The sequence below is a fragment of the Festucalex cinctus genome, chromosome 20 (genome assembly GCF_051991245.1).
Source record: "Festucalex cinctus isolate MCC-2025b chromosome 20, RoL_Fcin_1.0, whole genome shotgun sequence".
NCBI lineage: Eukaryota > Metazoa > Chordata > Actinopteri > Syngnathiformes > Syngnathidae > Festucalex > Festucalex cinctus.
Genome location: NC_135430.1, coordinates 4,948,882 through 4,965,376, shown reverse-complemented (window position 1 = coordinate 4,965,376; position 16,495 = coordinate 4,948,882). Strand labels below are relative to the sequence as shown.

The 16,495-nt window shown below is 36.5% G+C and overlaps 1 protein-coding gene across 3 annotated transcripts in view; it reads right to left on the bottom strand.

Moving 5' to 3' along the window:
- Positions 1-16,495, bottom strand: part of cnksr2a (connector enhancer of kinase suppressor of Ras 2a) — an 84,365-nt gene that overhangs the window by 67,670 nt on the left and 200 nt on the right. The window contains exons 2-4 of one of the 3 annotated variants that reach the window (XM_077509493.1): positions 16,091-16,357; positions 2,524-2,687; positions 890-1,092 (exon numbers count right to left, since the gene is read on the bottom strand). In XM_077509493.1, coding sequence (XP_077365619.1) covers positions 890-1,092; positions 2,524-2,687; positions 16,091-16,154 — 431 coding nt within the window. In that variant the 5' untranslated portion in view covers positions 16,155-16,357. Of the gene's footprint in view, positions 1-889; positions 1,093-2,523; positions 2,688-16,090; positions 16,488-16,495 lie in introns of those variants that run through there. The other 2 variants (XM_077509494.1, XM_077509492.1) reach the window with 2 other exon arrangements.

Sequence of the window (16,495 nt, the reverse complement as noted above, 5' to 3'; positions counted from 1 at the left end):
ACTGATTTTGCACGGCCCATGTTCTCTTGCTGTAAAAACATGTAACCTACCAAAAGAAAGATTCAAGCCTCCTCTTTCATCTTTCCGTTTTGCAGCAATTAGCATTAGAATATAGCTAAGTTTGAGCCTTTTTTCAAAATGGCCCTGGTTGACCTCTTATACTCTGCTGCCACCTGCTGGCCGTTTGTGTAATAACTACCATTTCTTCCATTGTTCTGTGCAGTTGAGAGGCTGTATCAAAGCCTTCTGTATGTGCTAGCATAAAAAAACAACGTAAAAATGCATCTTTGGGACGCTTAAAACATTTTAAATAGAACGTATTTATACGTTTTTGGGCGCAAATGAGTTAATAGATGTGCTGCCTTTAACATCTTGACATGACGACGATATATTGTGGCAATTCTAATATCGTGATATCACCATATTGCCGTTATCGTTACATCGCTATTTTGTATTGCCGTGTTGAGCATACCTTCTCACCTATAGTGTGCAAATAGCCAAAATTGCAAGTCAATCAGGCCCATAAAGGTGCGTAATTGCCGATAGGTGCCACATGATGGCACATGATAGACAAAGCTATGGCCTAAATGAATAAATCTTGTCGCCTCAGTTAAAGTTTTTTTGTAAAACTGAATGGGTTTTTTTTTGTGTGTTTGTACAACCTTGGTCAGTGTAGTGCCAGAAGAAGAGGCAGATAAGGTCCCCTCCAAAGCAGAATAAATTCTGAGTAAATTTGTACTGTATGGTTGGCTTGAACGGTGTTTGAATTCAGTATGTTTAATTCATTAGTGGTAAAATAAATTTCTGCTGAAAATTCCATTTCAAATCGCTGCTGCCACCTGTGGCCGAAAACTGAAACTACACACCAGCCTTCTTCACGTGGCCTCACCTGTCCAGCCACGCCAGCAGGCTCTTGGCGGCGGTGATGAGGTCCACCACGGAGGTGAGCAGGTCGTTGGGGAGACGCCGCGACGTCCTGCTCTCCGATTGGCTGCTGCGCCGGCGCCCCGAAATGAAGTTCTGCAGGTTTTTGGCCGAGGCGCCCAGCTTGTGGGCCAGCGTCCGGACGCTCTCCGTCTCCAGGCCCGAGTTCTGCGCAATCAATGCACAAAGGTGGCCGATACTATATGCCATACAAGGCTCACGATAACGATGATCAACAACGATTCCTTTTGTAGCATCACTGAAACACAATATTAAAACTGCTGTCTTCACACTTTAGTGCTTTAGTGTATTTTTTTTAAACAAATACAATTGTCTTCTTAACAGAGTTACATAATCAATTGTTTCATTTTATAAACTGTGACTTTTTTTTGTGTAACAATGCAAAAGTAAATACATAAATAAAATGACGTGAATATTAAATCCAATGAAATCAATATTCATATTCCTCAGAAATTGTGTGCTTCAAAAAGTCGAAACATAAAATATGTTTTAAAATGTTAAAATTCGATATAATATACGGAATCGTATTGCATTCACTTGGAAAAAAAAAACAATTTTTCTGACAAATTTTTTGGGGGGGAGCTTTGTTTTGTTTTTTTGTCTGAATATTTGTCGTCATTATAAAAATAAAGAAAAAGGGGGAAAATTATTCAGAAAAACAGGAGAAAAAATTACTCAGAAAAACATGCGAAAAAAAATTATTTAGAAAAACAGTCGGAAAAACATTATTAAAAAAAACCCTGAAAACTAATTATTCCAAAAAAGAGCACCTGTTTTTCTGAGTATTCTTTTTTGAGAGCTTTTTTTTCTGTTTTTTTTTTTTTTTTTGTTCTGTTTTACTGAATATTTTTTAAACGGGAAAGGTTATTCAGAAAAACAGGAGGAAAAAAATAATTCAGACATTATTAAAAAACAAAAAAACAAAAAAAAATAATTATTCCTAAAAACAGCACCAACTTCTGTTTTTCGGAGTATTTATTTATATATTTTTCTAACCTCTGAACTCCAAGTGACTTGTTGCAGACCACTGACCTGTATATATGACTGGCTAGCCGATACCCCATACACAAGAAGTTGAAGTCACAGGGCAGCCATCTTGTTACTCCCACCTCATGAGCAGACTGCTATATGAACTATAGGTGTGTATGGGCTATATGCAGTCATATATACAGGTCAGTGGTCTGCAACAAGTCACTTCACAAGTTCGGATGTTAAAAAAAAAAAAAAAAAAAACTCTGAAAAACAGAAGTTTGTTGATCTGTTTTTTTAATAATAATTCTTTTTCAGTTTTTTTGAATAATGTTTTTCCCCCTGGTCTTCTGAGTAATTTTTCCTCCTGTTTTTCTGAATAATTTTTTTTTACCCGTTTTTCATTTAAAAAAAATTCAGTAAAACAGGAAAAAGGAAATATTTAGAAAAACAGAAAAAAAAATTACTAAAAAAAAACAGCTTGGTAGGCGTATCGATAATATATGTGGAGACAAAATATCACGATTTATCACCATATCGATATATCGTCACACTCATAATGTGCCTAAAGTTTGCCTGCTTGCACCCGCGTTGGCCCCACCCCCTTACCAGCGCGCAGAGCAGGTCGACGGCCTCCAGTATGAGCTCCTGGTGTCCTATGCGGGACACTCCGAGGTCCTCCAGCTCGGCGTGGCTGATTCTGAGGAGCCTCTCACCGCACACGCCGCCGCGCTCAAACACGCACACGTACTGCTGCAGGCAGTCATCCAGGCCTGCATAAACATAAACATAAACACTGCATCAATTTAATTGCCGCTGTGTTGCTCTTTCCGGTGTGTCTGCTTTTTACGGCCAGATACAGTAGATACGATTCGTTTAAACATCCCAACTCCTCTCAGCAAAACACTACGGCACTAATATTAGATATTCTATGCAGAGGATAAAGGAAATATGGCTGACTATTCTTACTCCATGTGTTGCTGTATCGTGTGTTCAATCTTATAGACTCATCGCAACCTCAGTGGAGAACTGAAGATGCTAATTAGCATTAGCATGTAGCTAGAGGACTGAAAGGCTATGCTACGTGATTGGTCATATCTCAAGCAAGTCTATTTTAGTGAACTAAAACTAATGAAAAAAAGAAGAAATATAAACGAAAATGCTTTTTTAAAAAAAAAAAAAATGAAAACTGACTGAAACTACGGTTTATGTTTACAAAACTAACTAAAACTGTAATTTTAGGAAAAATGTCCTTCATTTTAATCCTTGGTAATTAGTATAATGCATGAGCATTTGGGCATGATTTTAAATGTGATTCGAAGTTGATTTATGTTGATACGAACCAGAATCAGGACGTTTGAAAGTGCGTCACACAGAAGTGATGTCATCGAGCAGCAGCCAATAGAAAAGCACCAAAAGATGGCATCACTCCCATGCTATTTTTTAAATATTGCACACAAGTAATACACTAAAAAAAAGTAATATTACTAATAATAATACAAAAACTAAAACTAATGAAAAAACTAAAATTAAAAAAACAATTTGTTAACGAAAACTGAAACTACATTTTATGTTTACAAAACTAACTATAATTATCACAAAAATGTCTTTCGTTTTTCATCTTTGGTAATTAATTTAATGCATGAGAAATTGGAGATGATTTTGAATGTGATTTTAAGTAGATTTATCTTTTATATTAACCAGAATCAAGACGTTTGAAAGTGTGTCACACAGAAGTGACGTCATCTACCGGCAGCCGATAGAAAAGCACCAAAAGATGACATTACTCCCATGGTGTTTTTTTTTTTTTTAATATTGTGCACAATCATTAAAAAAAATAAAAAATAAAAATAAAACTAATACCGAAACTAACTGAAACTAACTAAAACTAAGTGTTCATGAAATAACTAAAACTACTAAAAACTAACAGAACCACCCTGAAAACAAATTAAAACTAACTAAATTTAAAAATAAAAATCATTAAAAAAAAAAAAAAAAACTCAAAACTAAATCAAAACCAACTCAAATGAAAAAAATCCAAAACTATAATAACCCTGATCTCAAGTCAAAGGAAAAAAAATGTCCAAAACACAACAAAAAGTCAAGCGTCAGTTTGTTGCAAGACTTTTTTTTTTTTGCCAACGTGATGTTTTCTTCTGCGTGTGTTTGTGCAGAGAGAAACTTTTGCTCACAGAGCTGCTGCGCACGACTGCCGAAAACAACGAACGTATCCGGCCTCTGACCTCGCAACAAACACGCCTGTTGGAGGGCAAGTACACGCACACAAACACACACACACACCCCTTCTCTGAAGGAGCGAGCATTGATTTCCCCCGCTGCCCCCAAACCCGAGCTCCATAACACAACTCATCTGTCAAAGTCCCTCCGGGCCAGCTGCAAACACAAGGAAGGAAAGAGCGAGGAAGAGAACTCTAAACGCAGCCGTTAAATTGCAAACACACGGACAAAATAATACACAATCCCTTGTGGACTCTTGCGTCCCAGTCGACAAGTACATCTGAATTGAAATGAAATTACAAATACCGTACAGTGTTCCCCATTCATCAAGTTCCTGACTTCACTGCAATAGAAATTAAAAAAATAAAAATGTGATTGGCTGCTTGCGGAGTTGGGTAAACAACCACCTCTTTGAAGTTAATTGCCTCCAATTAACTTCCTTTCCCTCCTTCTATGTGAGTAGAGAGGAAACTCGAGGGGAGAATTACGCTCCAAAGAGGAAGCAAGACAAAAGACACTGCAAACACAGATACCTTTTTCTGCTCTGTGCAATGTCTTAAAACAAACAAACAAAAATTAATAATATTAATACATGCTTTTCCACCAACAAGCACAGGATCTTTGATTTCTGGATAAAAGGGAGTTCTTGGTTACAAAAGTTCAGCAGGTAATTTATCATTTGTGTTTCCACAGTGTCTCTGAGTTCTTGGTAATTCAATCAAATGAGTTTGATGAGCCCAGCTGGTATAAAAACACACCTCCAAATGTGACCATCCAATCAGCCGTGGTCATTGGAGCCCGTCCCCTCAAAGTTCCAGCTTGGCTCAGCAAGAACTTACTGCTGAGATGTTACTTGGATGGCCCGTTTGGAATTGAATTACCCCGGAAATTGGTGGTGGTGGAAAAACGCAAGGTAAACCTGAAAAGTTCTCCAAAAGTTCCGGCGGTGGAAAAGCTCCTAATGGCACCAGCGGGTACTAGTTAGCCCCAAGGGCAACATGGGTAGCCCACAAGTCATTTCTATAAATAGCTCACCAGTGATTGGACACTGTGGCTTGCTAAGAATTAAAACAGAAGAATATTGCAATTTATTGATTTAAGTGGTACACATTTCTTCTGCACCAAATTGTCTATATTTTGTTTCAAAATAAAATTCAATTTTATTCTATTTTTTTTCCTTTTATTGTTTTTGTTTTATACTACGAATAACAAGATATTGTGGCTTTTGAAAAACTTGTGAAATGTTATGAGGACTTGAATGCCTGTGTTGTCAAAGACTTTTGTTAAAAAAAAATTTATAAAATAGATTCACGGGGGTAAAAATGCTGTTTTTATTTACCCATATATATATATATTTTTTTTTTAAAGGATATTTTAGGGCTGTAATTTTAATACTGTGCTATTTTTGCACTAATCATAGTGCCAGAATTGAATATTGCCTAATTATACGAGCAAATAAAAGTAACAGTGATGTTTAACTCATTCACTGCCACGGTTATAGTCGTTAACGTTCCATTTTAACTGGGCTGGCAGTAAATGAGTTCATGTTTGCCATTTCATCAATCATTTACCAGTATAATTATTTTTACTTTGCATCTTCACCTAGAAGATCTCTAAAATGAATATTTTCTTTGTTCATAATTTTGAGTCTCTTTATTTTTACAAATGTCAAAACGGGTTCAGATTCAACCTGTACACTATGTAAAGGTTATGCAAAGTAGCTGGTGTAGCCCAACCTCCTCCCCCTTCTCAGCTATTTTTTTATGCACTCCCAGCGAGTGTTTTATTAGGTGTTAATAGCGCCTCCCAAGTCGACGTGAAGCCGATTAAACCAAGAAAAAAACAAAAAACAAAAACAATGTTGGCTCTCACGGACAGAGTGTTACTCTGCTGCTTGAAAGAGGCTCACGAGCAGAAGGAGGGGGTCGGTCGGTCGGGGTGGGGGTGCAAATGCACTCTGCGGCCAAACTCGGCCTCGTAATCGGCGCCGGTTATTGCTGGCGGAGGAGGCGCCGATGCCCATGGAATACCGGTGAGGCAAATTGCGAGTGGCGTCGCTGGGAGTGGAACACACGTTTAACGAACAGTGGCAGTTCGCTCGGCAATCACACTCTAAATGTCCTAGTCCAGGTTTAGCGGAATGGCGTTCGTTCAAAGGTTACCCTCACTTCCCAGCAGGGTTATTTTTAGTTAACTAAAACTAACAAAAAAAATCTAATTCAAAAAAATAATTTCGTTAACGGAATAAAAATAAAAAGGAAAAATCATTTAAAAAAAATGAAAACTAACTATAATGAAAGCAAAAAATGTCTTTTGTTTTAGTCTTTGATAAAGAATTTAATACAATTTAATGCATGAGACTTTGGGGATGATTTTAAATGTGATTTTAAGTAGATTTATTTTTATATTAACTGCCGGAATAAGGATGTTTGAATATTGTATTGAATATTGTATTTCAATATTGAATATTGAATACTGTTTGAACATACTCACAAATATGTTCGAACATACTTGCAAATATGTTTGAACGTACTTGTAGGCCACATGCTACAAAGTTAGCATACCTTCCCTTCCCATAATGCCATGGGGTATTATTTGTGCATGCGTGAGTGAAAAAAATTGACGAACCTAAATCATGCACGGCAGACATAATAAATAGTAAAAGTTACAAATAAACACTGTTTTTTGTCTACTAAATTTTCTAATGAATTGGTAATGTGGCCCAAATGCCTAAAAAAATGGGGTTTTGGTTTCACTCGCGCATGCGCAAATAATACCCCGTGGCATTATGGGAAAGTATGCTAACTTTGTAGCATGTAGCCTATATGTACGTTCAAACATATTTGCGAGTATGTTCAAACGTATTTGCGAGTATGTTCGAGCATATTTGCGTGTATGTTCGAACATACAAGCCAGCCAAAAATGTTTACTCCACATTGGCAGCTCTACGCTTCCGTACTAAAGATCGAGCACCTTGATGTAGTACCACGTCATGCCACACAACATGCTGGGCAGCACTGAGCTCCACTGGAAGATTATGCTGCATAATGAAGTGCAACTACTGTAAGCTGAAGAAGTATCGTCGTCGTCGTCATGTTGTGTGTGCTGTTTATATGTGTTGCTACCCCCGTCATGTGAGTTTCAATGCAATTTAGATGAAAGTTTCATATTTATGTACGGAACACAATAATAAGCGCACGTGCATGTGCTGAGGAAAAAAGAGAAAAAATGCATGATTCATACAAAGCTGACTCACGCACTTGACTCCCACAGATGCACACTTTTCACAAGAGCGGGCCGGCCAAACTCCCACGCACGCACGCGCACCCTCCATTGGTCCGACACACGTACACGTACACGCACACGCACAAGGTCGTGCAGTGACTCGTTGAATGTTGAAGAGGTGGACAACAACAGATGTGGCCTTGCTATTCTGGTTATGTTGTCATGTGCTTTTGCAAGTTGCCAGTTTAAATCCCGGCTGTCAAGTGACCAGCTTTTTTTTTTTTTTTGCTTTTTTTTTTTAGGATTATTTGGATTCAACAAAACTCTCGCCTCCTAGTTTGCATGAAAATGGGATGAGGAACAAGTAACGACTTTTCAGCATACGTTGTTGGCCTCAAAAAGGCGCCAAAATCAACAGTTTGATATTAGACATCGCAAGATGTAAGTGATAGGGCTGTGAATTGCCTCGCCGTACCTGGCAATTCGATACATATCACAATTTATAGCTCACGATTCAACTCAATACGGATTAAGCCTGATACTATGCCACAATGTCGGTTATTGTGATTTTTTTTATTTTATTTTAACTCACATTTAGAAAATACTAATCAGTAAACTTGTACATGGACACTGTAAGATTTTTATGAAAATGTATTCATTTATCTGAAATTTCAGGCTTATAATTGAGCCACAATTTAACAAGCAGGTTGCAATCGGTTTCATGTTGGAACAGCATTGAAATCAAATCTTAACTCATTCACTGCCAGTGACGACTATAGACGTGAAAAATCCAAGCAAACAGCCAGTGCAAATTTTGACAAGAAATTTGAATTTAGTTTTAGTTATTCATTGTTTTCATTCATAGTTATTAATCATTGTTGTTCTGAATAACAACGATGACAACAATTTCATTGCTAAGTGCTACCATCGTGCGTAGAACGGATTCCTGTTACCCTACAGACGGGCGTTGACGTTCTTGTGATCGGTCTTGGTCTCGGCCTCCAAAAGCCAATTTTAGTAGACTAAAATTGCTCTTTATTTTTGTTGACTAAAATTGGATTAAAACTAAAATACAATCAGGTGACTGAGTTATGACTAAGGCTTTAATTAAATTTAGTCAGAAGACTATAACTAAAACTAAATTATTTTTTTGAATTAAAATTTTAATTTTAAATTTTCTTTTTCATTTTTTTTCAAAATTAACACTGGCTGTTTGCTTGGATTTTTGACGTCTATAGTTGTCATTGGCAGTGAATGAGTTAAAGGGATACTTGACTCATTGATACCATTTCAACAGTAAAAAGTGAATATTTTTGTCTCTAATTAATGTGGTAACTTCATTATTTTTCATGTACAATTCATTTAAAAGGTGTTGTTTTTTGAATACTTGCTGGTGTTTTTTTTTTTGTTGTAATACTTGCTGTTGACTGATGATGACAACACCTTTGCTAACGACCATGGCTCAGTTTACTGACCACACCAGAAAACAAGTGAGCCATGATTGGCCGTTAGCATAGGTGATGTCATCATCAGTCGACAGTAAGTAGAAAAATGACTTTTGAAAGGTATTCATTGTACACGTTATCAAATTAATTCTGGGGGAAATATTCACTTTTCACAGTAGAAAATTGTTCAATGAGTCAAGAATCCCTTGAAGGCTTTGAATATTCCATGAATGGAACGTTCTTCCTTGCTGAAAGTGCTCTAAGTAAGACATTGTGTTGAATATTTCCATCCAAAATTGATGTTTAAATATCGATTCGGCTGCATGTTAAATTGATACGAGAATTGCGAGCTATAATATCGCGATATATTGCCGAATCGAGTTTTCTCTTTTTTTTCTTTTCTTTTTTTCCTAGTATGTGAATTTTCAGGGAATAACATAGGATAGGTTGACGCTAGTGTTAATTTTTGTTAGTTTTTAATTACAATTAGGCAACCTCATCCCGTTTTTATTTCATCCATTTTTATTAGACTATAAATCAAGCATTTTTGTCTTTATTTTAGTCAAAGAAAACGGCATTTTATTCGTCTAGTTTTAGTCAACAAAAACTGTCAATGTTTCAATCTGGTTTTAGTCAGGACAACCATTTATATATATATATATATATATATATATATATATATATATATATATATATATATATATATATATATATATATATATATATATATATATATATATATATATATATATTAGGGGTGTTAAAAAAAATCGATTCGGCGATATATCGCGATACTACATCGCGCGATTCTCGAATCTATTCAATAAAAAAAATCGATTTTTTTTTTTTTTTTTTTTTTTTTTTTTTTTTTCAGAGCTCAGAATTGTTCATTCGGTAGTCTTACCAATTCAACGTCTTATCATCATTGCCTTTTTTTTTGTGTGTGTGTGTGTGAATCGATTTTTAAACTTCCATTTTTAATGGAAAAATATTCAACAAAACGTCTGACTTCGGGTTAGGATTCACACCTTGAGCATGGAAGAATGTTATATGAACGGAACATTAAGCCTTAATATTTTATTTTAATGCTGTTCAAACATGAAACAGATTACAACCTCTATAAGACTGAAATTTCAGATAAATAAATAATACATTTTCATATAAATCTTACACTCTACAAGCTTACCGATTAGTATTTTCTAAATTTGAATGAAAAAAATCGCAACAATCGACTTATAAATTCGTATCGGGATTAATCGGTATTGAATCGAATCGTGACCTGTGAATCGTGATACGAATCGAATCGTAGGTACTAGACAATTCACACCCCTAATATATATATATATATATATATTTGTCAGCAGATTATATTGAACCTTTTTGAATCAAAAACTATTTCACATCAAATTTTCTCATCTTTTGATGAAAAACAACTTGACACACAATTACAGTGATTCCATCCTATTGGCTAGCAAGTTAGCCAGCATTAGATAGCAGTTGCATTAACATTATTGTTGGAACCATATGGCCATTGGATTCATGTTCAGTTATAACTATATATATATATATATAGTCGACGAAAATGCAGACTGATTCAGTCCAAATTATTGTTTATTAATGAGTATTTTAGTCTAGTTTTAGTCCGGTGGAAAATGTGTGGTGACGAAAATGTTTTTGTTTTGTTTTTTTTGACAAAATGAACACTAATGTAGTTAGTGACAGTCGTTTATTTTGAGAGCATTTTCAGCGATTTGTCACATGACATCCTGCATTTGCAAACCATCCCAGTATGTGGGCGCAGTCGTCAAATCAACAATTGCCCGAACCCTCAAACCCCCCCCCCACCCCCCCCCCCCCCCCCCCCAATGCCCCTGACATATGTTGCACGTTATCGCACACACATAACGTGTATCGTGTATCCCAGTGTTGCCAGACACACCCGAGATCAAATAGCACATGCGCGCACATGCGCGTGTGCGCGGCACACGTATGCGCAAAGGTTTCCTTGTGTTGTGTTTGTGTGGAGGGCGGGTGCCCATGCGCGCATCCGTCGGCCTTGTCAGCTGTTGAGCACAGACGCTCGGAGACCAACAACTCGCCATCCGCCCACACGCCAAGCGCACACACAAATAAACACACGCCATATGCACGTGACCAAGCGGTAACCTCGCGCAGGGGGAAAAAAAACAAAAAAAGTGACAATCTCCCGTCACGATTCGTGTTTGCGCGTCACGGAATATGACACATCCTTGACCTGATTTTCAGACAACAGAACGTCAATATTATTCAATCTCGTTAGTCATTTGATGACCGTTTTATTTTATGTAGGTCAGTTTGCAATATTGGGATGCTGATCAGGGGTTGACCAAATAATAAGGATGTAACGATATCCAAACGTCACCATACGATATTATCACGATATGACAGGTCACCATACGATATTATCACCATGTTGTGGGGGAGGTTGGCGATATTTACAAAAGGTCACAATATTGGGAAAGAAATGAGCTCATACTAAAAAAAAAAAAATCCTTCATGTGACCATTAGCGTGGATTTGAAACATCCAAGGGCCAAAACATGCTTTGTGAAAATTAAACTGCACTAAAAAAGTAGCCACCAGCGGGTTCTACAACTGCACAAATGGAAATCAACTTGCCATTTTTTTTCTTTTTTTTAACAGATGTGCTGCTTTTAATATCGTGACATGACGACGATAATATATTGTAGCCGTTTCAATATCACGTTATTGCCATTATCGTTACATCCCGACTAAATCATTGCCAATAAATGTAGCATGTGTATCATTTTAATGGTTAATATGTACATAACATAACCAAATTAGTCCTGCCTACCTCATTATCTCTCCGACATGCAATAAATAAATGCATGAATACAAATAAAGTGAGTAAGGTGTTCCGTCGTTTTGCGCTGGGGTTCAGTTCCAAAAAATAGCTGCAATAAATGAAATCCGAAAAGTTGTTAGCTTTATGTTTTACCATGATTATAAATGTTTTAAAGCTCTAAAACCCCCTCACCACACAGTTCATACACTTTTCTCAGAGGCATTTACATTTCCTCACATTTCTCTCTTGTTTAAATGTTTAATAAATGTTCAAACCTTCATACATTTTATAAAATAGGTACGTTACTGTAAAAGAAAAAAAAATGTATGCAAAATTGCACTGAAAAAATCCACGATACAGCGAGACTGCGAAAAGTGAACCACGTTATAGCCAGGGAACACTATTATTTCAGGAATAAAGTTTATTGTGAAAACAAAAGTACTTTTCAAAAACATACGGTTCCCTTTTTTTTTTTTTTTTTTTTTAGGAGTTTAAAGACTTCTGTTTTCCAGATTAAGCAGAATATTACAAGGATAGCGATGACTTTTTCGCCTAAATTGATCTGATTTTAATATCATGTTAATAGATGTAAACATCACAAAATGATATCACAATATGAAGGTCACGATATGATAATTATCACGATATTGTGGGGAGGTTGGTGATTAAAAAAACAAAGTCACAATGTAAAAAAAAATCAGATCATACCAAAAAAAACCTGCAACATTGTGCTTTTGTGTAATATAGCAATGCATATAAACAACCTACAATCTTACTTGCTTAATACAAGTACACATTGAGTTTTTCCACATATTGACTTGGTTGATTAGCGTGGATTTGAAACATAGAAGGGCCAAAACATGCCATATAAAAATTAAACTGCACAAAAAAAAAAAAAAAAGCACCAGAGGGTGCGAGAACTGCACAAATGGAAATCAATTTGCCTTTTTAAAAAGATGTGCTGCTTTTAATATCGTGACATGATGACGATATATTGTGGCAGTTGTAATATCATGATATTGCTGTTATCATTACATCCCTACTAATTGATTCTCATAACATGACTTTTTTTTATTTTTTTTTATCGAGATGTACATTTGTTTTTGCCACTTCACAACTGTTGTCTTTTCTTTTTAAATCTGTATGATTTACGAGATGATGCAGTTTGGGTAAATATAGATTCCATTCTAGTTTCAACTCTGAAAAATGTCTGACTTTGGATGTTTTTCTGCCACATGACATTTTTGACAAGGAAACAACTTTTTCATGTAATACTCTTGTTCCGAAAAAAAAAAAAAGGAGAAAAAAAAGGCATTTACTGCCATTATTAATGCACTTGAGTGGGGAAAATCTATGACATGATTTTGATTTTAAGAAGACAATATTGACCTAAATAGAAGATATAAAAAGAGAATATCTAAATATTTTACAACCTTGAGCTAACAAACTGTTGAAAATAAATGTATATTTGTTTAAAATGTAGTCAAAAAAAAAACCCTTTTTTTATGAGGCCAACCAGCACTGCAATCAAACAAAGCCCGAGGGTTAACACTACTAATTCAACACGTATGCATTATTCAACTCTTTTATGGACTTCCATTCGACTGCGTGTGCCGGAGTTTCTTACAGTATGTCGCGCCCAGTCAGTCATGTGTCCAAATTGTTGTCAATATTGTTCTCTGCTGTCTGCATGCAGCAACAGGTACACAAGCGACAAGATTAGTTTTGCAGCGTTGGCATGCCTGCCCGTGCGGGCGCAGGCAGCTGAATTATGCACGGCTGCAAGCTGTCAACTGCTGGCAAATGGGAGTCGAGGAAGCTTTTGTTCTCTCAGAAAAGACACCACCACCACAAAAAAAAAAAAAAAAAAAAGTCAAACGTTCACAGGCTGCCAATCACTGCTGTCATCATGACATCATCATCATCGTAGATAGGTACTAAGTAGTGAATATCGTCGAATATTTTGCAATTCAGTGTTCATTTTGACAAACATTTAAAAGAATTTAAGAAACTAAAATGAATTAGTTTCAGTCATAATTTAATCATCTGATTGTATTTTGGTTTTAATCCAATTTTAGGCGATGAAATAATGAGCAATTTTAGTCGCCAGCATTAAAGTGAGTAAGCAGTCTGGAATCGGTGCTTTTTGAGTCAAGTTTGAAAGATTGTTCATGAATTAATTGTTATGGAGGTCTGGCGGTCATGTGTCTCAAAGACTAAGAGCAGAGAGGCTCAAAGCTCTGCCCACTAGACAATTTGCAAAATATATTGCCAAGACGTAGGATGACGATAAACAGCAGAGGACCCAAGACAGAGCCTTGGGGAACGCCGGAACAAACGGGGGATGGATGGGATTTGCGGTTATTAGCAGCAGTGGCCAAGATACTCAAACTCTGTACTTAAGTGGAAGTACCTGTGTACAAAAAAAAAGATGCTGGTAGCAGTGTTAATTTTGACAAATGTTCATTTAGTTTTAGTTAATAGTCTTTTGACTAAAATGAATTCAAGTTTTAGTCATAATTTGGTCATCTGATTGTATTTTAGTTTTTTAATCAAATTTTAGTCGACGAAGTTGACAGTTTAATCGATATGTTCCTTCAGCATACATTTCAACTTTTTTATTTAATACAATGTATTTATTAATTGTTTGAATGAAACATGTTGAACTGACAATAATATCACTTAGCTTTCACCTAATTTAAAAAAAAAGAAGTGCATAAATGCATGAGATTATTTTTCAGCGAGTGGTTCTTTTCTCCCATCTGCATTTGAATCCTTCTTGTGATTGGATTTTGTTAATTTTCGTCACCGTATTGTTTTCATTTTCATTTTCGTCATTGACGAAAATGTCAGTTAATTTTAGTTATCGTTATCGTCTCAATGAATAGCTTCTATTAGTTTTTGTTTCATTTTCGTCTGAAAAAAATGTTTGTGACGAAAACTTTCCATCGATGAAATTAGCAATATTACTGTAAATATTGATGGATTATAACATCACATGCATGAAACATTTGTTGATCTGTGTCATGGATGCAAATTATAGTCGTTCAACTTTGCATTGAAAATTGAGAGAAATGAAAGACTTGATGCAAATGTGATACTTTGTGAATAATTGTTGTAAATTGACAGATTCTGTATAACGACGGATAATAATGTCGTCATATTGATCAACCTTGACTGAAACGATGTTTGTTTTATCCTACAGACTAGTGACTAGGGCTGGGTCTAAAATATCGATATATGGAATCGATATTCCTTTTTATAGCCCAAAATCGATTCCTAAAACCATGAATCGATACTTTTAATACAGGGTTTTTTTTCCCCCAGTGAATGAATGTGCCAAATACCCCCCAAAAGAAGTAAGGTAAGAATTGGACATAAAAATACAAAATGTGGATGCATCTTTATGTACTATGGCTGTGTCTCTTATAATACAGGTACATTTGTTTTTATTTATTTATTAACCACTGGAATCTTAGTATAAAATCTGCCACAGGCATGTAAATGTGTTTTTGGTACTTTATTTACATAGCACTGTGGTTGTAATTGATTTCAATTATAATTATATTACATATGTTATTGTGATTTTTTTCTTTTTTCTTTTTCTTTTTTAATTCTCCACCATTTTTTGCCGCGTAACTGCCACATAATACTTCCAATTTACACTGTTCAAATTTCAGCTTGCTTCAAAAATTCACGCTTCCCGGGGTATTGTCTGATTTCACATTACGAACAGTATTGACACAATTTAACGTTTAATATCAACTTTTCTCCATTCATTTTCAATGGGACAGACATTGAACTTTTTATAAGTATGACTTTCTTCGCCCACTTCCTTACATATAACTTATCATTATTACCGGGTGTCTGATACTGCTCGGTGGCACAGTAACCAGGAGTTGATCATTTATCTCTCAATTTACTTCATAAGCATTCCACGTGCATTCACATCTTTGCATTCAGCTATTAGCATTTATCTTTCAGCATTCCCATACAATTTCTCCAGGAATTCACTTCGTTTAGTTATTCATGGTTTTGATTAGCTCATGTTCAATAAAACATACATGACACACAATTCATGTAACTGTATTGGATTCATTTACAAATGTAAATATTCATATTTTGATGAATGCACCAAGTAAGAGAAAGAAGTTTCGACTATTGTGCAGCATTGCTACTTGTGGGAATGTCTTCTGTATAAAAGTCAAATTGGTACTGCATGAAATCTTGAACGAAATCGTCAAAATGTGAATTGAAATGAATTGATTTTGGAAATCAGAATCGATACCCAGCCCGACTAGTGACAGCATACCTCCTAAATTAGTCATTTCCAGCATTTGTCTGCAGATAATGTTCTGCGTACGAGGAAAGGTGCACGGATCGCGACTCGGCGTCAAGCATCGTTCAACGTCGTCCTCACCCACCTTTCATCCAGTCCACCACCTGGCTCGCCGTCCACTTGCTGACCGGCTCCATCACCAGCGCCATCGGGTAAACTTTGCGCCTTCACCTCCCTCCTCCACCCCCCCTCCAGGTAACTCCCCTCCACCACTTTCTCCTCCGCTTCGGGTTAGCGCAGCGGGGTGGCGTTCGGCTGCGGACGTCCGGCGACGATGATGCTCCGGAACATTCCTCAGCTGGCCTCGCCTCTCACACGAGTCGCATTTTTTTCGCCTCCTCCGGCTCGCCTCCTGGCAACGGGAAACGGTTAGATGAGGCGTGCGTGTGTGGAGGTGTGCGCGCGTTCTGCCTTGCTGTGCAAGAGTGCGATCGACAAGTCGCACTCTCTCTCTCTCTCTCTTTCTGTGTGATGAAGCGGTGCACGCGCC